At 39.2% G+C, this 24060-nt stretch overlaps 1 protein-coding gene across 9 annotated transcripts in view; it reads right to left on the reverse strand.

Moving 5' to 3' along the window:
• Positions 1–24060, reverse strand: part of LOC106878228 (uncharacterized) — a 139120-nt gene that overhangs the window by 72986 nt on the left and 42074 nt on the right. For 8 of the 9 annotated variants that reach the window (XM_052971592.2, XM_052971596.2, XM_052971594.2 and 5 more), the window contains one exon: positions 13174–13364. In XM_052971592.2, the coding sequence (XP_052827552.1) occupies positions 13174–13306 (133 nt within the window). In that variant the 5' untranslated portion in view covers positions 13307–13364. Of the gene's footprint in view, positions 1–3886; positions 4330–13173; positions 13365–24060 lie in introns of those variants that run through there. The other variant, XM_014927383.3, reaches the window with a different exon arrangement.

A 24060-nucleotide genomic window follows, 5' to 3' on the forward strand; every position in this document is an offset into this window, starting at 1 on the left:
AAGTAATAACTTCATATATACAGCTGTTATTACTCTATAAAAACACTTTGGTGAAACAGGTGCTAATTAAATTATTAGATGGGAAACAAAACTTGAAGAAGCGTCAACAATCTTTGCCACCATACTGGATGATTAATCATGATAATAAAATGTAAATGGAATAATGAGCTTACACTTCACCAATTACATCTTACGAACATAAAAAACAACAAAACTCTACAGTGACACTTCACACTAAGTTCTTGAGAGAAAGTATATTACTTTAAAACACAAGCTCCGGATACTGAGCAAAAAAAAGTTATCATAGAAAAATATTCAAGTGAGACACTATAAATCACAAGTTTGCTTCCAATCCACAGGCATAATACAGAGAGAGACGAGGGAGGAAAACATTACCATTAAGAAAGCCTGCTTATTCTTAGTGCCCGTTTTGAAGAGTGCAGTTTGATTTTTAGTTATTCTTTCAAAGCTATAATGGAAGTGACAAAAGAGCATATTCAGCATATTTTGCTTTATGAGTTCAATCAACAAGGGCAACAATGCAACTGAAAGTGTGAGGAATATTAATGCAGTATATGGGGATCAGACAATAAGCTTAAGCCAGTGTCAACGGTGGTTCCAGAGATTCCGAGCTGGAAACTACAGCCTAGAAGATGAGCCTCATCCTAGAAGATCTGTAGAGCTTGATGAGGATGTCCTGCAAACCTTGGTGGAAAAAATACCATCGTAGCTGTTGAGGAATTAGCAGAGAAGCTTGGATCTGGTCATGCAACCATTCATCAACACCTGCATGCCATAGGAAAAGTCAACAAATTGGGTTAATGGGTTCTTCACAAACTTTCCAAGTCTAATCGCATGCAGAGAATGAACGTATGTTCTTTGCTGTCACGTCTCATGAATAAACTTTTATTTGAATCAAATAGTGACTGGTGACAAGAAATGGGTTCTCTATAAAAATTTCAAGCGCTGAAGACAGTGGGTAGGGAAAGAGAAAGCACCGGCACCCCAGACTAAAGAAGGTCTTCACCTATGTAAGGTGTTGTTATCTGTTGGTGGGTGGGATATGAAAGGTTTAGTCCACTTTGAACTTGTAAACCCAAATCAAACGATAACAAAGGAGATCCACTGCAAGCGGCTTGAGCGGCTTAAGTCAGCACTAAAAGAAAAACGACCATCTTTGGTTTCAAGACAAAAGGTGTTCTTCAATCAGGATAATACTCGGCCACATACAGCAAGGATGACATTCCAAAGGCTGGAGCAGTTTGAATAGGAAACAATGGCCCACATACCACATTCGCCGGACATTGCCTCATCTGATTACCATTTATTCCGCAGTCTTCAAAATCATTTGGATGGAAAAAATATGAATTCTGTAGGTGAGATCAGAATAGTACTGGAGGAGTATTTTTCATTATGGACAAGTGAATTTTGGGAGAGGAGCCTTGCAAGTCTACCAGATAGATGGAAGATCACTGTAGAAAATGAAGGAGAATATTATCTTGGATTTAAAAAGAACTTTGTTTATCTTAATTTTGAAAAATAAAAGAAGTATAAAAAAAAACGCATTATTTATGGGATGACCCAATATATATATATATATATATACAGACTAAGGGAGGGAGGGAGGGAGAGAAAGGAAGAGAGAGCGAGAGTGCTAGTTCATTGAGTACATGGCACCTTATGTGTGCATACATCTGTATGTGTGTGAGAGAAAGAGAGAGGGAAAATATGCTGGCGTTGACAGTGTCAGCTGACAAACTTGGGCACTCATTTAAAGACATCCCAAGCCCATCTTCACTGTTATCAGGTTTTGGTGGGTGGTGGCAGGGTTCATTATCAGGAAATGGCATTATTTGAACTCAGAACACGCAGGACCAAAATATACTACAAAACATCTCAATCAACAGAGTAACATTCCACCAATCCATCACTCTGAATAGGTATTTTATTTGTCTGCCCTGGAAGAGAGAAAACAAAGCTGACATATGTAGGATTTGGACCGAGAGTAAATATGGCAAAGTACTTTATGAACTCTAAAACTCTGCCAGGTCAACACTCCTACCACTCACACACACACACACATTATATATATATATATATATATATATATATATATATATATATTTATATATACACACACACATACATACAAACACACAGATAGATATATATACATACACACACATACATGTGTGCGCACACACACACACACACACACACACACACACACACACATACTGAACACATTCGTTTTGTAGGTATATAGAATAATAAGTGAGTTTCATGTCAAGAAGCAGCTTGACAATAAATAACAATTTTTAAATGTGATATCTTACTAATGAGACATTCACCTGCACGTGTTCCCCTCACTCTGTGTGTTTGTATCATTCGAGTGCTTGTTTTTCAGTTATTCTGTTAAATATACATAACCGTCAAGGTTTCTCATCATCATTTTCAACACGTCAACACTGTAAACAACCCACTCTCCCACCCACTAACCAGTCCAAATATCAACAAAACAACAATAAACACACTCCCCAAAACCACACACATACTTGAGCACATAGAACAGCGGTTGCAATCATTTTTTTATTTATGGACCCCTTTCATTACTAATTTATTCAGATGAACCCCGTAGCCATTCAATGTTTAAAAACTAGTTTTATAGATACTTCTTTCAAAATTCCTATTTTGTTTTTCACACATTCACTTGGGTAGGTTTATGACAATGCTCTCTGAGAGAACATTATTCTGGGACCAGAAACTAAGCTGTTTCTTGCATTAAATACATCTAAAACAAAATTTTTTCATGAACCCTTAAAATACCACAGTAGATACCCAATTTACTATTTTGCTTGTACAGCCCCACCCACAAATCCTATATGAACCCCTAGGGGTCATGTTGACCCCCGTTGAGAACCACTGGTTTAGAGGAAGATAAATATTCAGATACAGATAGGTGAAGAGAAGGGTTGCTCAGAAACCCCTCTTACATATTTCACTTATCTGTGTGTAAATATTTATCTTTTCACTTTGGGGTTCCTTGGAATTCACTTTGAGAAATTGTGACATAAAGAAGTAAAATAGTGTCTCCAGGGCATCTACTACTCTCAGGCCCAAGGATGAGAGGGATCCCCTCAAAATTCAAAGGTACTGAGGTTTTTTCTAGGGAGAGGTTTAGCAAATTGTAATGGATCCTTCTTTGGTTCTTCAGACCCTGGACTGTTGTATCACTTGAACAGGACTTTTCATAGGCCCTGAGCATCCTCTACAGAAGTAGCAAGGTGTATCAGAAATATATAAAAGATGTACCCAAGGTAAGTACAAAGGTGTATTTAAGGCAAGTAACTAAACATTGCTAAATAAAAATTATGTAAGCACAGGTGTGGCTGTATAGTAAGAAGCTTGTTTTCCAACCACATGATTCCGGATTTGATTTCATTGTGCGGCACTTTGGGCAAGAGTCTTCTGCTATAGCCTTGGGCCAACCAAAGCCTTGTGAGTGGATATGGTAGACAGAAACAAAAAGAAGCCCAGTGTGTGTGTGCATTCCAACTAATCCCAGCAAGGTACATGGACATTAAAAGATGAAATGTGTGTGTGTGTGCACACACACATGCTACTGTCATGTTGCCTTGACCTCACATGTTAGTTGTAAATGAATACTGCCATCATGCGAATAGTGTCCTTCATTCATCTTACATCAAAACATATCTGGTTATAGGGAAATACCATTCTTGGAAATAAGTGAGGGTTAACAACAGGAGAAGCCTCCAGCCATAGAAAATCCATCTCAACAAAATTTTCTCCAACAGATACAGGCATGGAAAGGTGGACATTAAAACAATGTTGATGATGACAACAACAACAATGATGATGTACTTACGGACCATGTAATCCCATGACTGGTAGCAATGTGTCCCCACATTAGTAGAATTATGCATGCTGGGGAAGTAATTTGGTGTGTTACAGGTAAATAAAATCATATAACCTAGGTATGTAACAAGGTGTTTGTTAAGAATATAATAATGGGTGTACCTTATTAGTATAAAACTATTTAATGTAATAGAGGGGATATATACAAGGGAATGCTGAAAAGTTCCTGGTTTTGAGGTTACCATGAAAAGCCTGGTTGAAAGGCCAACCATCCGAGTTCTTTTAAAGGGCGTAGAAAAATCAAAGGACTGCTGCAATAAGTGTGTGAATCTGAGAGGGAAATAGGTTGAATAAAATCACAATTAACTGATCCTCCTGTATTTTCTTTTACCCAAAGCCAGGAACTTTTCAGTATCCACTCATGTATGTGCTTATGTCTGCATGCACAGTGTTAAAATGGAGTGTTGTGTAATAATAGTGATAACAATTATATTGAAATTGAGATTGATTGTGTGTGGGAGCGTGAGTTTTTATGTCAGTGTCTGTCCCACCCATTACTTGACAAACAATGTTGATTTGTTTAAGTTCCCATAATTTAGCAGTTCGGCAAAAGAGACAAATAGTATAAGTACAGGCTTTAAAAAAAATAAGCACTGAAGTTGATTTGTTCAACTAAAATCCTTCTAAGTGGTACCTACTGGTACTCCATTGGTTATGATGAGGGTTCCAGTTGATCCGATCAACAGAACAGCCTGCTTATGAAATTAATGTTCATGTGGCTGAGCACTCCACAGACATGTGTACTCTTAATGTAGTTCTCAGGGATATTCAGCCTGACACAGAGTGTGGCAAGGCTGGCCCTTTCAAATACAGGTAACAACTCGTTTTTGCCAGCTGAGTGGACTGGAGCAACATGAAATGAAGTGTCTTGTTCAAGGACATTTCGCATTGCCAGGAATTGAACTCATGACCTTACGATCATGAACCAAATACCCTAACCACTAAGCCACACACCTTCACAAGGTGATACATGGTCAAAGCCTAATGACTGAAACAAGTAAAAGGTGATAGATGAAAAACAAAGATAAAAATTATAATTTTTCTTTCTACTCCAGGCACAAGGGCTGAAGTTTTGGGGAATACGGCATGTCAGTTACATTGACCCCACCCCATCCCACCCCAGTGCTCAACTGGTTCCTATTTTATTGACCCTGAAAGGATGAAAAGTAAAGTTGACCTTGGTGGAATTTGAACTCAGAACATATAGCCAGAAAAAATGTTACTAAACAGTTTAACTGGCATGCAAACAATTCTGCCAGTTCATACCAAAATGGAAGTATAAAACAAAATTATATTTAAAATGGGGAGCCACTAGTGTAGCTTGCGCGGGGTGGGGGGCATAGGGTCGATCTGCCCCGGGCGGCACTTTTGGGAGTCTGCTGTAGGCAATGTATTTTTTTGTGGGGTCTGGGGGCAGCAAACGGAAGGGCTACCCCAGACGACACACACTCTAGCTATGCTAGTGTGGAGAGCCGACATAATCACGTCTACGTAATCATTCAACCTGTTAGAAATAGCAGCCAAATCTCCCTGAAATTAAACCTTTAAGTAAGAAAAGATCACATACAATAATGTACTATATACATAATGCCAAAAAAAGACAGGATTTTCACATTTGGAATGCTCTTCATCATAGGTCAGCTTGACCAGAGCTAACCTGGGGGTTAAATAACAACTAAAAATAAGCGAAACATTGTTTTCTTCTCCATGCCTATTCGTCATATGACATATTATCTGCTCTTTTAATTTGGTGATATGAACACAGTACCTCATCTAGTTGTTGTAGTGAATCCACTCAAACAGTAGCAGTATGTCTCTTCTTTCTCTTACTCTCTCAGTAACAGCATAAACTCTATCTTTCTCTCTTTTTTGGTCAGTAATAATAATGTATGTTCTTTTTCACTGTCCCTCTCCCTCTCAGCAGCAGCATATGTTATGATATCTATCTATTTAATTTATGTATCTATCACTCTTTTCTTCTCCCCCCCCCCTTTCTCTTTTTTTCCAGTTCCTGAACACATGCACAAACACATACACTAACATTACTATACACTAATACGCACACACACACGAACATACAAATACACTAACACAACATACTATAAATAATAATAACCAGTGACATACTGAGAGATATAAAATGTATAAAATGTGTAGTTAATTATATAAACATTCTTGTTTAAGCATATGGCATTATTTTATGAAACTTCTAAGTTCTATACTAATAATGTCAAGGGTAAAATTGGCACTGAATAAATTGGTCTGGCATCAGTAACAATGAAAATGGTAAGTCCAAGAGAGTTTATTGCCGATCAAAAAGTTCACTTTCCAGTAGGAATGGAAACAGATGAAGCTTCAGGATACGGACCCTTCAGCAGAGTGTAATCTTCAAATAAGACCTTCACATCAACACCATACACAATCAAAAGGCTACATAATCCAAAATATTTTCCATCCCTTACAGTAACCAAATATACTGATACACAACAAATTCTTTTTGTTATAATGGCAAAGGTCACCATGGAATGATAGTTGTTGTTGGCACTCTGTCGCTTACGACGTCGAGGGTTCCAGTTGATCCGATCAACAGAACAGCCTGCTCGTGAAATTAATGTGCAAGTGGCTGAGCACTCCACAGACACGTGTACCCTTAATGTAGTTCTCGGGGATATTCAGCGTGACACAGTGTGACACGGCTGACCCTTTGAATTACAGGCACAACAGAAACGGGAAGTAAGAGTGAGAGAAAGTTGTGGTGGAAGAGTACAGCAGGGTTCGCCACCATCCCCTGCCAGAGCCTCGTAGAGCTTTAGGTGTTTTCGCTCAATAAACACTCACAACACCCGGTCTGGGAATCGAAACCGCAATCCTATGATCGCAAGTCCGCTGCACTAACCACTGGGCCATTGCGCCTCCACGGAATGATAGTAGAAGAACTGTAAAATGAGGGTAAGCTCCAGGAGAGCCAAGTCTATGATACAAAATCAATTCTTCGTAGGGGAATTTCATTTCACTTGCTTGTCCTAACTCCGAGTTCCATATACTTTTTGTTACATTCCAAGAAGACAAAAGGGGATGCTGGTCACCTAACTCATTAGCATTTAAAATGACCATAGCCAACCAAAATAGTCTGCCTGCTTTATGTTAAAACTGACCAGATCTGGACTCTCATACCTACCCTACAATGTCATTCTAAAAATAAACAACTACATCATCAAAATTTTGATGCTACAATACATGATTAATTCAAAACAATGGGAATAAATAAGCATTTGACAGAGTAATCTCTCTAAAGGATTAAAGTTTATTGTTTATACTGTGATTACAAACAATACAGAAATGTGTAGTTAGTATAGTATCACATCATCATTTTAATGTCCACTTTTCTATGCATACATGGATCAGAAGGAGTTTATTGAGGCAGATACATTTTTTTGTTGCTAACTCATCTGTTTCCATGCAAGGTAATATTTCCCCATAGCCAGATATGGTTTGCCGAATATTGGAAATGAATGACACCAATTGTATAACAGCAAAAATCATTTTTTAACTATGATGTGAAGACCAGAAAATGAGAAACACACACACACACACACACACACAAACACACACACACACACAATGGCACTCGGTCGGTTACAACAGGTGTTTTAGCTGACCTGATCAATGGAACAGCCTCCCCCTGAAATTTACGTGCAAGTGGCTGAGCACCCAACAGACTCATGTACACTCAATGTAGTTCTCCAGGAGAGTCAGCATGACAGAATATGACAAGGCTGAACCTTTGAATTACAGATATAGTTTACTTTTCCCAGCTGAGTGGACTGGAGCAACATGAAATAAAGGTATCTAGCTCAAGGACACATTGCACGACTAGGAACTGAACTCACAACCTTACAATCATGAACCGAATACCCACACCACTAAGCCAAGTGTCTCCACACACACACACAGACACACACACACACACAAACAGATGCACACACACACACAACAAGCTACTTTTAGTTCCTGTCTACCAAATCCACTCACAAGTCTTTTGTCAGCCTGAAGCTTATAGTTTGTCATGAAGTACAATAGTTGATTTAATCCACTTACATGCTCTGTTGGGGTTTCTTTTACCAACACCTAACTCTGCTTCAACTACCACTTCTACAGTGACCTATACTCAGAACTGATTTATCTAGTACCATTTCCACTCAAGCCTTCCACTCACTCATCTTTTTTCTTTTCCTCTCATTCCCCAGTAATGCGTCTAGACTTCTACACCTTGCATTAAACACTTCCCTCAGTGTTTTCCTATACATAATACTGTCTCAAGGAAGTAAATAAAGTGACCATAAACAACTTATTACATTTAAGATGTGATTGCTTATTTATCCCCATGTTGGTCTTGATAGAGAGGATCTATAATCAACGATATTCAAGACACAACCACCCATCATTTTTACTAGACATGGTGAACCAAGGGTTACATCATCTAGTGTATCTTTATTTTTTTTAGGATGCTAATGAAAAGTTCCTACATTGTGATTACAGCACACATGTGTGTACAAGAGATGTTTCGGTGCACCATGGATTGCTGAAAATATAATTTAGCCCTTTCACATTTAAACCAGCCAAATCCAGCCCAAATATTTTATGTTTTACATCTAACCTCTCACACCTAACCTACACTAACATTCTAAAAATAAACAATCACATCATTGAAACCTCAAAGCTATAAGATAATGCCTGATTAAGTCAAAACAATTTGAATAAAAAAGCAGAGTAATCTGACCACTAAGAGGTTAAGGCTTTAGAAAATCTGCATTAATCTAAAAGTGTCTTGAAAAACAAGTTATTCATAATTCTGTCAAACACAAGAACGATTAAAAATACAGTGTTTTCCAGCAGACAAGCTAATGTAGTGTATAGTTTGCTATCTTTCCAAATCTTACAGCATTTCACATGAAAGTTATGGTCCTCCAAAAAGAACTTCTTATATAACTCAACCTACCTTTTTTGTTGTAAATTTTCATCTACAAAATTTTACCTGCATGCTAGAACATACAGTAAGGCTAACAATAGTTTTTTCCCTTTTTCCCTAAATTTTTAACTTTAAAATATGCTCTTAAAATTAAGTGCACTTATTGTTGATATATATATATATGTGATGAACTTAGTAGCGGGGGTGGGTGCTCTGAAAGTGTAGCTGCTAGAATAAGAATAGCATGGGCAAAGTTCAGAGAGCTCCTGCCTCTGCTGGTGGCAAAGGGCCTCTCACTCAGAGTATAAAGGTAGACTGTATAACATGTGTACGAACAGCCATGCTACATGGCAGTGAAACATGGGCCGTGACTGCTGAGGGCATGTGTAAGCTTGCAAGGAATGAAGCCAGTATGCTCTGCTGGATGCGTAATGTCAGTGTGCATACTCGACAGAGTATAAGTGCCTCGAGAGAAAAGTTGAACCTAAGAAACATCAGATGTGGTGTGCAAGAGAGACAACTGCGCTGGTATGGTCATGTGGTACGAATGGATGAGGATAGCTGTGTGAAAAAGTGTCACACCCTAGCAGTCAAGGGAAACTGTGCAAGAGGTAGACCCAGAGCGACCTGGGATGAGGTAGTGAACAACGACCTTCGAACATTAGGCTTCACCAAGGCAATGACTAGTGACTGAGACCTTTGCCTCACCAAGGCAATGACTAGTGACTGAGACCTTTGGACTGAGACCATGATTATGGCCAGGGCTGCTGCGTGGCCCCCATGCCGGTGGCACATAAAAAAACCATTCGAGCATGATCGTTACCAGCGTCGCCTTACTGGCACTTGTGCCAGTGGTACGTGGAAAACACCATTTGAGCATGGCCGTTGCCAGTATCGCCTGACTGGCCCTCATGCTGGTGGCACGTAAAAGCACCCACTACACTCTCCGAGTGGTTGGCGTTAGGAAGGGCATCCAGCTGTAGAAACTCTGCCAGATCAGATTGGAGCCTGGTGTAGCCATCTGGTTTCACCAGTCCTCAGTCAAATCGTCCAACCCATGCCAGCATGGAAAGCGGATGTTAAACTATGATGATGTATATATTTCTAAAGTGGAACAAAGAAATATTAAAAATTCCTGTAGTAGAGTGTTATTTAAGGGAGATTTGTGATAGGTCAGCAGTTGGTAGTGTCACAGAGATTGACTGCTTGTTGAGACCAGACACACATCCAAGTGTTTCCAGACATATGTAATGAAAAGAAGGTTAAATGATTTGAAAATGATGGAAACTAGGATTGGTGTTCATAAATTTTTTTTGATTTTTTTTTTTTTTTTTTTTTTTTTTTTTTTTGTGACAGTGAGTGCAAGTTGTTGGGTAAAGAATGTCAATTCTAAATATTAAACTGGCACTTGGCCATTGCTGCAAACATATAGCCTTGTGTTTTTCTTTTATTTCTTTTAGCTGTTTTGTGAAGAAGAGGTTAAACTTGATTATATCAAACATAATATAATCAATGTCAAATTAATTACATCTTTTTTAATGCAGGGAGGAGAGAAAAACTTTAGCTCAATGACCAATATTATTTCAGTATGAATTTGGCACATATGGGAGACAACCACAGATATGTTTCAATTCTATTTGACTGCTTCAGTAAAGTGCATCCTTCAGACATCAATAATTAACATAATGACTGCAAATAATTAACCCAGCAACAGTTATATTAGAGGCATTATACTTAATGTAGGAAATTTCCCAGTGTCCAATACACCAGTATATAACTAGTATTTCAAAGTAACTTTACCAGTGCTGGTGTTATGATGAAATATATCCAGTACATTCAGAAAAGTATTTGGTAAATGAAACACCAATGTAGGATTGAGAAGACTTTTGTATCTTACCTAGAGCTTCACAACCTCTCTAGTGCTGGTATCATGTTAAAATGCATTCAATACACTCTGTAAAGTGGTTGGTGTTACAAAGAGTATCCAGCCAAAAGAACCATGCCAGAAACTGAGATGTGTGAGCAATATACAGTCATCTAACCTTTTTAGGAGGAAAGAACTGATTTGACCCATGATGTTCCATCTAACCCATGATGGCATGAAAAACAAACATAAAAATAATAACGTTGATAATGATGGTGATGACATATTTTATGGAAATCCCCTAGGTTATCATTTTCTCCTATTATACTTCCAATCACATTTAGAACACATTATGAGAAGATGAATCAACTCAAATACTTGACTGGTACATTATTTTATTAACCCTGGAAGAATGAAAAGCAAAAGTTTGTTCTCACTGAGATTTGAACTCAGAAGATAAAGGACTAACTAGATACCACTTGGTATTTTGTCTGATGTTCTATTGATTCTGCTAACCCAAGATTTCAATTCGGAAGTACAGAGAGAAACTAAATACAAAACATTAATTTGGTTCAGTGCTTTAGTGTCTTGGCAATCTTAACTGCTCTCGTTTGAAGTATAATTAACACAAACTTTATTTAATTGCAAGTAATTGACAAGAAAGATTTTTAAGCAACAAAAAGAAAATTACAAGAATCAGAGCTTGGAGAGAAAGAGAGAAAGATACTGAGAGAAAGAGGAAGGGGGGAGGGAGGGAGAGAGGAAGAGGAAGGGAGGGAGAGAGAGAAAGAGGAAGGGAAGGAGAGAGAGAAAGAGGAAGGGAGGGAGAGAGAGAAAGAGGAAGGGAGGGAGAGAAAGGAGGGAGAGAAAGAGGAAGGAGGGAGAGAGGGAAAGTGGAAGGGAGAGAGAGAGAAAGAGGAAGAGAAGGAGAGAGAGAGAGAAGAAGGGAGGGAGAAAAAGAGGAAGGGAGGGAGAGAGGGAAAGTGGAAGGGAGGGAGAGAGAGAGAAAGGGAAGGAGAGAGAGAGGAAGAGAGGGAGAGAGAAAAAGGGGAAGAGGGAGAGAGAAAGAGGAAGGGAGAGAGAGAAAAGGGAAGAGGGAGAGAGAAAGAGGTAAGGAGAGAGAAAGAGGAAGGGAGAGAGAGAGAGAAAGAGGAAAGGAAAGAAAGAGGAAGGGAGAGAGAGAGAGAGAAAGAGGAAAGGAAAGAAAGAGGAAGGGAGAGAGAGAGACAAAGAGGAAGGGACAGAGAGAGAAAAGAGGAGGCGAAAGAGAAAGAGAGAGACAGAAAGAAGGCAAAGAGAGAAAGCTTAGAGAGAGAGAAAGAGAGAAAAAACTAGCAATTATTCAGTTCACTTAATGAATTGGCCAATTACTAAGCTATCAGCCAGTTTAAATGAGTACTTTTGGTAAAGGTCATAGGGTTCAGCTTATCATTTCAGTAACTCCCTCTTTCACGCTCTCTCTCGTTCTCTGCCTTAGTTTCTTTTCTCTCTCTCTCTAAAACCTATTATATCTCCTTTTTTTCTCACTCTTACCCTAATCTATTCATCTCTCTCTCTCTTCCCTACCTCAGTCTATTTAATTCAATCTTTCTCTCTCGTTCCCCAGATGTAATTCTTTCTCATAATCCCTTTCACTATATGTTTCTTCTCAACTTCTACAATCTACAATGTTCCTCTGTTTCTTTTTTTTCTTATATAGTTTTTACGTGGAGGCACAACGGCCCAGTGGTTAGGGCAGCGGACTCGCGGTCATAGGAGCGCGGTTTCGATTCCCAGACCGAGCGTTTTGAGTGTTTATTGAGCGAAAACACCTAAAGCTCCACGAAGCTCCGGCAGGGGATGGTGGCAAACCCTGCCGTACTCTTTCACCACAACTTTCTCTCACTCTTACTTCCTGTTTCTGTTGTGCCTGTAATTCAAAGGGTCAGCCTTGTCACACTGTGTCACGCTGAATCTCCCCGAGAACTACGTTAAGGGTACACTTGTCTGTGGAGTGCTCACCCATTTGCACGTTAATTTCACGAGCAGGCTGTTCCGTTGATCGGATCAACTGGAACCCTCGACGTCGCAAGCGACGGAATGCCAACCACCACCACCATATTTTTTACAGTGTGTGGTCCCTCAGTTCAGTGGTCAGTCTTTCTACTTACTCTTCACTCCTCCATTTGTCCAGTTCTCCATCTATCCAGCCACTTTCTTCTCCAATACAGCTTACTTTCTCTTTCCCTTCATTCAATTTTTCCCAGGACTACTTCCTGTATATCCCTCTCATTTCTCCCTCTTTTTGTTTCTACCACCTTCCCCCTATACCTTCTTCTTATCTTTCTCCCATTCTTTAAAAAACAAAAACAAAAAGCTGAGCGACTTGCAGAAAAATTAGGGGTCAACTTGTAATGGAACTTACCTGAATCAAATCTCTGAAAACGTCCTGGATGTTTTTTGGTTGGTACAATTTCCTTCTTTGGGTATGGCTCCAATCGAGGCCTTGGCGGAGTCCTATTTTGTGGGTGAAGATAGTTTTCCCCATCAATGCTCATTGTGTTGCGTATCTGTGGGTGGCTATTGATGTAGTAGTAATTTGGGTTTTTAGGGTATCTGCAACAAAAATATAAAAAAATAAATATGGAAATAGTTTAATATGACAACTAAATCAGTTTCAATATTTTATTCATTGAAAGGTGGTGGGCTGGCAGAAACGTTAGCACACCTGGCAAAATGCTTAGCGGTATTTCGTCTATCTTTATGTTCTGAGTTCAAATTCCACTAAGGTTGACTTTGCTTTTCATCCTTTCGGGGTTGATAAATTAAGTACCAGTTGCTTACTGGAGTCAATCTAATCGACTGGAGTCAATCTAATCGACCAGTTGCTTACTGGAGTCAATCTAATCCCCAAAAATTTTGGGCCTTGTACCTAGAGTAGAAAAGAATATTTTATTCATTGTTTTAACTGTGATCTTTTCTTTTATCTTTTTATTTTTTTTGCTTGTTTCAGCCATCAGACTGTAGTCATACTGGGGCACCAGCATGAAGAATTTTAGTTGAACAAATCAACTCCAGTGCTTATTTCTATTTTAATCCTGGTACTTACTTTATTGGTTTCTTTCTGTTAAACCACTAACTTACAAGGATGTAAACACACCAGCATCAAGTGGTAGTGGACAACCACAGACACAAAGACACAGATATATACATTTGTAGGATACACTCAAGTGAAATTCTTCTCCACTTTATTATATATACGTACATTCGAACAGCTAGCCTTTGGCTGCTGTTTGGACCACATTGTGTCCACTACTCTGATTGGTTGGTATTGGCACCATTTGTCTCTTACTCTGTCACGCCAATATGCAGCGTATAGCCAATTGGAGCCCCTAAATAAGATCATGAGACAGCCTTTTCTCAACCCCATTTGAACCTACTGTTCTCTATAAAAACCCAGCTATTCCTCGTCTCAAAGTTTATATTGTGACTGAGTATTAGTTAACCCCTAATATCTAATGACACTGGATATTAATGAGAAGAACTTTTAATCCTTAATGGTGAATCTACAGCATCAGTAAAGACAAAATGATGAAGTCAAACAGAGGAACCAAAGCAGAAGGTCAAAATTTTATTTCCTTACTTTGACACATTGGTCCTCCATTGTTTAGCCCCAGGTCAGCCTTGATCGGACAGACTTAAGTTCCAAGACATTCCAACTATGATCAATTTTTTTTTATTTTGTACATTTAGAACTATGTTGACTAACCAATGTATTCTTTTTTAGACAGCAAGATTTCAGTGGGGATCTAGCTGCTATTTCTAGCAGGTTCAGCATCCACATAGAAGTTCACTGGTTTATTTATAATGCCTCCTACAGGATTAATCTGCACCAGCTAGCTCAGCTAATCACTAGACTACTCAAGCAAATATACAATAATAAAATTAAAAAATTGAATGCAGCAAATTGTGATACATATCAGGGCAATCTCCTTAACTTTTCTCTTCACAAAAAGAATATCATGTTTTGACAGGTTTCAAGTTTTACAGAGAAAGGCTAAAAAGCTGTAGTTTAACTACTTTAAATTTATCTTGGGTTTTCTAACACACATTATGTTGCACGTAAATATTTCTTCAAAGGGACTCTCACTCAGAGTAAAAGGCAGACTGTATGACGCATGCGTACGAACAGCCATGCTACATGGCAGTGAAACATGGGCTGTAACTGCTGAGGACATACGTAAGCTCGCAAGGAATGAAGCCAGTATGCTCCGTTGGATGTGTAATGTCAATGTGAATACCCGTCAGAGTGTAAGTATCTTGAGAGAAAAGCTGAACATTAGAAGCATCAGTTGTGGTGTGCAAGAGAGACGATTGTGCTGGTATGGACATGTGGTGAGAATGGATGAGGATAGCTGCGTGAAAAAGTGCCACACCCTAACAGTTGAGGAAACCCGTGGAAGAGGTAGGCCCAGGAAGACCTGGGCTGAGGTGGTGAGGCAAGACCTTCGTACATTGGGCCTCACCGAGGCGATGACTACTGACCGAGACCTTTGGAAATGTGCTGTGCGTGAGAAGACCCGGCAAGCCAAGTAAGATCGTTGCCAGTGCCCCTGGACTGGCTCTTGCGCGGGTGGCACATGTGATGCACCATTTTGAGCGTGGCCGTTGCCAGTGCCCCTGGACTGGCTTGTGCAGGTGGCACATAAAAGACACCATTTCGAGCGTGGCCGTTTTCGTGCGGGTGACACGTAAAAGCACCCACTACACTCTCTGAGTGGTTGGCGTTAGGAAGGGCATCCAGCTGTAGAAACTCTGCCAAATTAGATTGGAGCCTGGTGTTGCCATCCGGTTTCACCAGTCCTCAGTCAAATCGTCCAACCCATGCTAGCATGGAAGGCGGACGTTAAACGATGATGATGATGATGATGATATTGAATATAACAGTATATGTATGTTCTTAATGGCTATTGTGACTACCCTAATGCAGTCTTTTAATGACCAGGTCTAATCTATTGTCAAACAAGTGCAACTAAACAAAATTTTTGTTAAATAATGTTTAAAAGTCTAGTGACATTAAGTCAGGGATGTGACCAACAGTAAGGAAGCAACGTTTGATCAGGAAACAACGAACGGAAATTGTGGTTCTTTTGCTGTTAAGTGTAGTCATATGCTCCAAGTGGAAGGCCAGCTAATACTACTCCTATTACAATAATAACCAAAGCCAAATAGGGAGTCTACATGTAGCTACTGCTAGAAATACTAACTAAACCTCTCTTAAATTATTCACAATTTTTTTTTCTTTTTAGCAAATGGTAGAATTCAGTTCATGATAATGTGATCCTGCATACAGTTTAACACATCTGGAGAAAAAAAAATATTGAAATGTCTTTAAACAGATTCAGCTCAATCAAGACTGACCTGGAGCTAAACAACAACAACAACAGTATAGGTGGTGGTACTGTGAAATAGTGTTACAGTATAGGTGGCAGTGGTGGCGGTTCCACTGTTAAATACTAAAATGATATAATACCATTGACACAGACGTACGGAAAAAAAGTTGTGACTTATCCTTTAGGATTTGAGCACCATATCTGCTGTAAACTGTATAACTGTGCTAACTACTACACCAAAATGGCATCAAGATCATCACTAATGAAAATAGTAGACTTAAATTAAATAGCTATGATGTTATACAAGCACCTTGTCAACAGAAATCTGCTCACATGGCATCAAGACATGGTAATTATATATACAGGGGTTGGACAAAATAATGGAAACACCTTAATTATACCATGAAGGGAAACCACTGGGCCAGTTGATTTCCAAGATATAGACTCCCCCCCCCCCCAGACCATCACAGATCCTCCTCCATGCTTAACAGTTGGAAGAAGGCAGTCTGGGTCAAATGCTTCTTTTGGCTGTCTCCAGATGTATACTCCGCTGGTGGTCGGAAATAAAGTAAAGGATGACTCGTCCAAGAAAATAACAGTCTTCCACTGGTCTAGGGACCAATTCTGTAGGTTTTTACTCCACTCTAAACATTTTGCATTGTTTGTTTTTGAAAGTAGTGGTTTTCTGATTGCAGCCCTCCTGAGAAATCTAGCTTTGTGCAGCTCCTGGCAAAGAGTTTTTGTGGAAACTGGGTTCTTGAGGTGGTCATTAAGCTCTGCAGTAATTTTGGAAGCTGTACTTTTGTGATCCTTTCTAACAATTTGCGTAAGAGCCCGACGGTCCCTATCTGCAACTTTTGGTTTTCTACCAGAGTTTGTTTTGATGAGGAGGTTTTTCCCCTCTATCTCAAAAGCTGTCATTACTTTCGAGACAGTACTTCTTGATACACCAAACATTTTGGCTGTTTTCGTTATGCTAGCACCTACCATATGAGCACCAACAATTTTACCTCTTTGAAAGTCGAATAGATCTGTCATTTTAATCAATTTTAATTACCTTTTTCTGATGACATCTGAAAGAAACAGCAATTTTTGCAAAACATATTAAGCAACGCTAATAATAAATCAAAAAACGTAAAAATAAACAAGCTTTTGATGGTTTTATAGATATTTCAAAATTATGATACTATGACACTACATGTTTCTATTATTTTGTCCAACCCCTCAAGAGTACCAATGAATTTGAATCAAACTGTTTTGATCCATACATGTAACTCCCGATAAATTGGGTGAGTGCCCTTCTTTTGTTTGTCCACTCACTCGTGTGTGTGTATATATATATATATATATTTATGTGGAGAATGGAGCAACAATTCTGTTGGGGCTAGTTAGCCATTGTTTTATTATGTGGAGGTTACCCGCACAGGTGATTCCTAGGAGTGCCTCTGGATTTAAACATCCCCTGGTTGCTTGGATGCTTCAGACTACCCCTGAAGGATTGAGGCAAGCCTATCATTTACCTATATATATATATATATATATATATATATATATATATATATATATAAGCAGTAAGACATGAAGGGTCACCATATGCAATGTACAAATGTAAGGTTCTCACGCCAGAGGTACCAATCATATCGTACAGATGAAAAGTTATTTGACGTAGAAAAAGCGCTTCTTGTTCCATGTTGGGTCATTGTATATTGATAGTTGAAAGCAGGATGAAACAGTATAACAACAACATTGAGGAAAAAAGAAATAATGTTCACTAATTTATTTGCATGCAGTGGTTAGTAAAATGTACACAGTAGTAATTGACAATGGTGTTGATGTGTCAGTGGTTCACTGGTAGTTGGTAACGTGATCAGTGCATTCTGTTGACAGAGAGGAAGAAAGGGTAAGGTTACATTGTCCTTTTCCAATTTGGCCAATGGTTAATGGCTGACACAAATGTGTGTTCTGTGCCAGCTGGTTGGACCAAAGAGAGTGAGAGATGATCTCAGTTATATAGCGTATGGTCAGAAAGTTGGTCAAATCTAAAAAGGACTGACCCTTTAGTGACCAACAAAGGGCCTAGGTTGGATGTTTCTCATTAATCTCTCAGTATGGAGATAAAACACGAAGAAATCAGACAGTGATCCAAGAAGCAACAAGTGTGTAGACTCAGTTTCAAATCTCATTTGCCCAATGTGCCGCACAGTGGGACTGAACCTGAAATTATGTGGTTGAAACTAAGCTTCTTAACCACATAGCCATGCCTGTGTCTACTAGAGAAAATGACAGAAAAAAGTTCTAACATTATTTGTGTGTGTGTGTGTGTGTGTGTGGATGCTTGCATATATATGTGCATGTATATACTTGTGTGTGTGTGTACATATGTGTGGTATAGTACAGTGTAGTAATCAGTTGTGCAAGTGGGAAATGCTTATATGTATGTGTGTGTGTGTATGTATGCATGCATGCATGTGTGTGCATGTATGTGTGCATGCATGTATGAGTGTCCACATGTGTGGTTTAGTACAGCAGTATTGAGTTGTCCAAGTGAGACACTTCTGTGTGTGTGTGCATATGCACATGTGTGCAAGCATTTACGTGTATCCACATGTGTGGTATAGTAGAGTGCAGTATTCAGTTGTGTAAGTGAGACGTGTGTGTGTGTGTGTGTGTGCATGCACATGTGTGGTATCCACGTCTGTGGTATGGTACAGTGCTGTAATCAGTTGTGCAAGTGGGACGTGTGTGAGTGTGTGTGTGTGTGTGAGTATGAGTGTGTGTGTATGTGAGTATGAGTGTGTGTGTGTGTGTGTGTGTGTGTGTGTGTGTGTGTGTCTGAGGACTTGAAATGAATTCTGGTTATTCCTTTATTCCATGTATAACCTTGACAGCAACAGTAATAACAAAAATTAAAATGACATTACCAACATTACTTACCAGTATCATTACCACCACCACTACCACCATTACTGTCATGGCTATCACCACCTTGGCACAGCTAATACCATCATAATCATCACTATCAGTCATAACTTGCACCATCAACACACTACCATCGCAGGTAGTGTGTGTGTGTGGGGGGGGGGGGGGTCATCTTAGTCACCCACGTCATTATCATCACTATAACTAACATCTCGGCTACCATCACCACCACCATCAACATTACCACCCTCAAAGCCATCTGTACTACCACCACCAACACCATCACCACCTCTACCAAAATCAAAACCACCATCAACATCACCACAACCAATACATCACACCACCACCACCACCACCACCACCACCAGTACTGTCAACACACTTGTCACCACCATTTGTATCAGCACCACCATCACCATAAATGCTGCCAACACCACTATTATTACCTCTAGTGCCGCCAAGCTCTCACCGCCCTCAGTCAGGTGGGCAGTGCGATCGGTAGTAGCTCCACTCTAGCGTTCTATAGAGGGTTAGTGGGAGAAAAATGCGACGACGTTCTCGGGGGAAACTCTAGGCGTCGAGGATAATCAGCTAAAAAGTCTGTTCAGGAGAACTTTCGGGCCGGGGCCCATGGATAATTTCCAAAGGTCCCTCGCCTGGCAGTGCTACTGAGGTGCGCTACCTGTTCGAGATAAACTCTACCGACACGGAAGTGCCGTCAACTGGGCCTGCCCGAGGTGCGCTCAGGACGACGAAACCGTTCTGCACGCACTCGTCCAGTGCCCAAGCATTGCTGACCTGTGGGTCTATATCGAACAGCTACTGTCACGTATAGGACGGATCCAGCTATCAGCTGAATCCATCGTGAGAATTGACCCGCCGACCTCCTTTAACCAGGAGGGCAAGGCAATTTTCCTATGCCTAGTGGCTGTAGTGAAAGAGGTGATATGGTGGACCCGTTTGAAAGGGCTAAAGACAGACACTTTCCTCTTTCGCCAAGGCCTCATCAACTTTTTCAAGTTCCACTTGAAAAGGAAGATGAGAGTAGAGAGGGAAGTGCTGTCTCATAGCAAATTCGTTGAAAGATGGGTGACTGTTAGAAGAATGGCCAGTATAAACGGACCAATTCTGAGAATACACCTGTAGAAAAAAAAAAAGAAAAAAAAAGGTAATGTAAAAGGAGAAACGGCTCTATACCCCTTTCTTATTTTTTCTGACCAGGCTCCCGTGGTTTTATGGGTTTTTCCACGTGTAACCTTTCCTTTTTCGAAGCGCCTCCCCCTTTGGGAGTTCTACTTATTTATTTATCTATTTATTTATCTATTTATTTATTATATCTTTCTCTGTTTAGACGAACTTTCCTACCTTTTCAGACAAAACCTTTTGTAACCTCCGTCCTGTCTTTGTCCTTATATATTTTTAATTGATATTAGCCCTTGTGGCCAATAAAACGAATTAATTATTATTATTATTATTATTATTATTATTATTATTATTATCTCCATCACCGTCACTATGATCACCACCACCATAAAGGCCATCAACAACACTAACCAGCAACACCATCCACCCAACCATCAATACCACCAAAACTTTGTTCAAAACATGTTAAGGAAAACAAGATATCATGTTTATATGTTAGACAGGTTTGGGGTGGATGATGGGTTGCGGTGAGTAGAGCTGGGCAGGAATGGACTCTAGTAGTTATAATAAGTGAAAAGGGGATGTGTGGGTGCCTCACTGACGTAGACTGATTAATGACTGAATGATTGGGATGGTGTAAGATTCATCAATAATTTATATAGTTAATTAGAAGAGGACACATCAATATTAGGGTTGAAGTGAGTGGGTTAGAAATTAAAATGTAAGAGGAATGGTGAATAAGTATAAATTACACATTTACGTAATTGGTACAGTTATGGCTTATGTCACAAAAGGAGGTGGGGGAACGATGTGTGCCCCACCCTTTCGAGTAGAGTCTGTTTAAACAGACATATGGCAGAGAGAGGCAGCCAATCAAACATATAGGAGACGCCCACATCTCTTGTCAAGCACTGGATACAAGACGGTGAGATATCTCTTGTATAGGGCTTGGCAAACTTCTTATATATCATTAACCTCTCTATGGAATATCACTAACTTATTGACCTCTATCATGTAAATTACCAATATTTAGCTAAATTTGGGTATTTTATAATCTTTGCTTTTAGAGCTCTGATAAAAAATAAGGGATGGGAGTATCAGAGTGAAGCATTTTGAAATGGTCTTTCATCTTTGCAAGTTTCAGAGTATCATTACAGAAAGTTTTTCCCCATAACACAAAGATAGGCATTGTTTTATCCGCAAATGATGGTATAAATCTGAATTTCAAGTAGGTGTAGTTCTGTGGCAAGAAGCTTGCTTCCCAACTACATGGCTCAGGGTTCAGTCCACTATGTGGCACCTTGAGCAAGTGTCTTCTACAGCCTCAGGTCTACCAATGCCTTGTGAGTGGATTTAGTAGATGGAAACTGAAAGAATCCTGTTGTGTGCGTGCGTGTGTGTGTGTGTGTGTGTACTGGTGTGTTTACATCCTTGTAACTTAGCAGTTCAGCAAAAGGGACCAACAGAATAAATACTAGGCTTTAAAAAAATGAGTCCTAGGGTCAATTTGTTCAACTAAAACCCTTCAAAGTAGTGCCCCAGCATGGCTGCAGTCAAATGACTGAAACAAGTAAAAGATAAAAGATACCAAAACTGACGGCACTTACTGTCAAAAGTCTAAATATATTTTTTTTTAAATAGAGAAAATTCAAGATTGTCAAACAACTGAAACCATTCTACAGTAAATGGACAATAAACTGCACAATAGCATTGAGTGTCTCTATTACATTGCTGTCATGAAAAGTGTGCACAGGTCATTAATTGGCCAGTTGTCATTACATGTTTACTTGGTATATGTTCATAATGTGATATCTACTGAGGGGTTTTGAATTTCCATTTGGTATTTCTATAGGTGGACTTTTCAAAGTCGAATTTTAATAATGTTGAAAAATCAGTTCACTAATAATTCAACACCCTTAATGTTCAAAATTGTTTTAGGTGTTTATTGACCCCCCTTAGATAGCCCCAAAGTCCACCACCCCTAAGGGATTAATATTGATCACTTTTCTAACTCCTGATCTAGAGTTATACATTGAGTTATATTTTAGTTTTAAATCAGAAATCTAGAAATCTAGAAGTTATCATCAAGATAATTACAATAAGGGAAATGCTGACCTACATTTACTAATTACAACATTTGGCCATCACACTGGTAGTCAAGGCTTCTGTTTATTTTTACTGGTAAGGCAGTTCATTTAAGGGTACAAAAATCTGTGCTTATTGAACCTATTCAATAAGTAGTGACTGAACAATTGAAATTCTCCTTCATAGAAACTGATGTGAGATCAGTCTACTCTACCACTGTTCTAACAAGTCAATGAAGAAGGGAACACTTGACCACTAACCTCCATATGTGGCCATCTGACACCTGGCCTCCATGCATGGCTACCCACCGCCAGGCCACCATGCATGGCTGCCCAATGCCCAATACCCGGCCTCCATGCATGGTTACCCAACACAAAGCCTTCATACATGGTTGCCTGAATCCTGGCCTTCATATGTGGTCACTCAACCTCTGACCTCCATGTGTGGTCACTCAACCATTGATCTGTGTGGTCACCCAGCCTTTGACCTCTATGTGCGGTCACTTAACATCTGATCTCTATGTCATGACATCTGAAAAATAAAGTCAAATTTCTTCAAATTTCCTAATTTTGATAAAAGAATGGACACACCAGGGCAATATAGTCCTAGATGGCCTTAGAAAGAGGAGAAGGTCATGACTGGAATGCATTTGACCATAAGTCTACTGGATTTGTGTTGAGCTGGACTAAATAACAACAACAACAGTTTCAAGAGGTCGTTCTTCAGAACTTATAAGTTCTGAATCCATTCTGCTAACATCATTCAAAAATTTGCCACTATATTTCAGAATTCAATCAATATTTTGGTCATGAAATTACAGTAAAAAAATATTTACTTCTGCACCAGCATGACCGCAGCCACTTGGCTGAAACACATAAATAAATAAATAAATAAATAAATAAAGTGCAAACTTTTAAAACATTCAAAACCCATCCAACCCTACAGAATAATTTAAATAATGGAAAAGCAGGAAATTATATAGAATAAGCAAAAAATAAAAAATATAAATTAAATAAAAAATAATATGTATTTCTTTTTAAAAGCAAGTCATGGGATATCGGATATGTTGGAGTGGCTGAAAGAAATTCCTCAAATGACATTGGTATCACATTACTAAAAGTGTGTGTGTGTGTGTGTGTGTGTGTGTGTGTGTGTGCGTGCGTGCGTGCGTGCGTGCGTGCGTGTGTGTGCATTGTTTTTTATGTTCAGTTAAAATAAAAAACAATTTTATATCAAACTGGAGGATAACTCAATACTCTTTGTTAATACATATTTATTATTCTTTAATAAGAATGGTGTTGGCAGTGACTTCAGAGTTCCAGCCTGCTTAGCCTTCATTGGTGAATGTTAACCCAGCTAAAATCCCAAAGCCACTGTCAAGAGTATTCTTGCTAAAGGATGAGATTATGTCTCGTCAGTGGATCATATATCCAACAAAGAAGCACACTGCAAAGTGCAGAGCAGTAATGTATTTATAAGATTGGATATATATTTAGCTGCATATAAATAAATATATATATATATATATATATATATATATACTATCTTAAATCTCTGAGTGAGATGTAAACAGTAGCGATATGGAATCATAACATATAATTGCCAACTAAGTGTGGCATCTTGTACGGGGCAGTGCTACTGACGTTTATAGTCCCAGGAAGACATCTCTTCCAGCTAACTAATGACACACATTCTGTGTGATTAACACACACTGAAGACAGGTAACCACCCAGAAACTCAAGTCTGTGTGTATCACATAAGGCTAGGGATGG

The sequence above is a fragment of the Octopus bimaculoides genome, chromosome 11, assembly GCF_046866305.1.
Source record: "Octopus bimaculoides isolate indiv1 chromosome 11, ASM4686630v1, whole genome shotgun sequence".
Classification (NCBI taxonomy): Eukaryota; Metazoa; Mollusca; class Cephalopoda; order Octopoda; family Octopodidae; genus Octopus; species Octopus bimaculoides.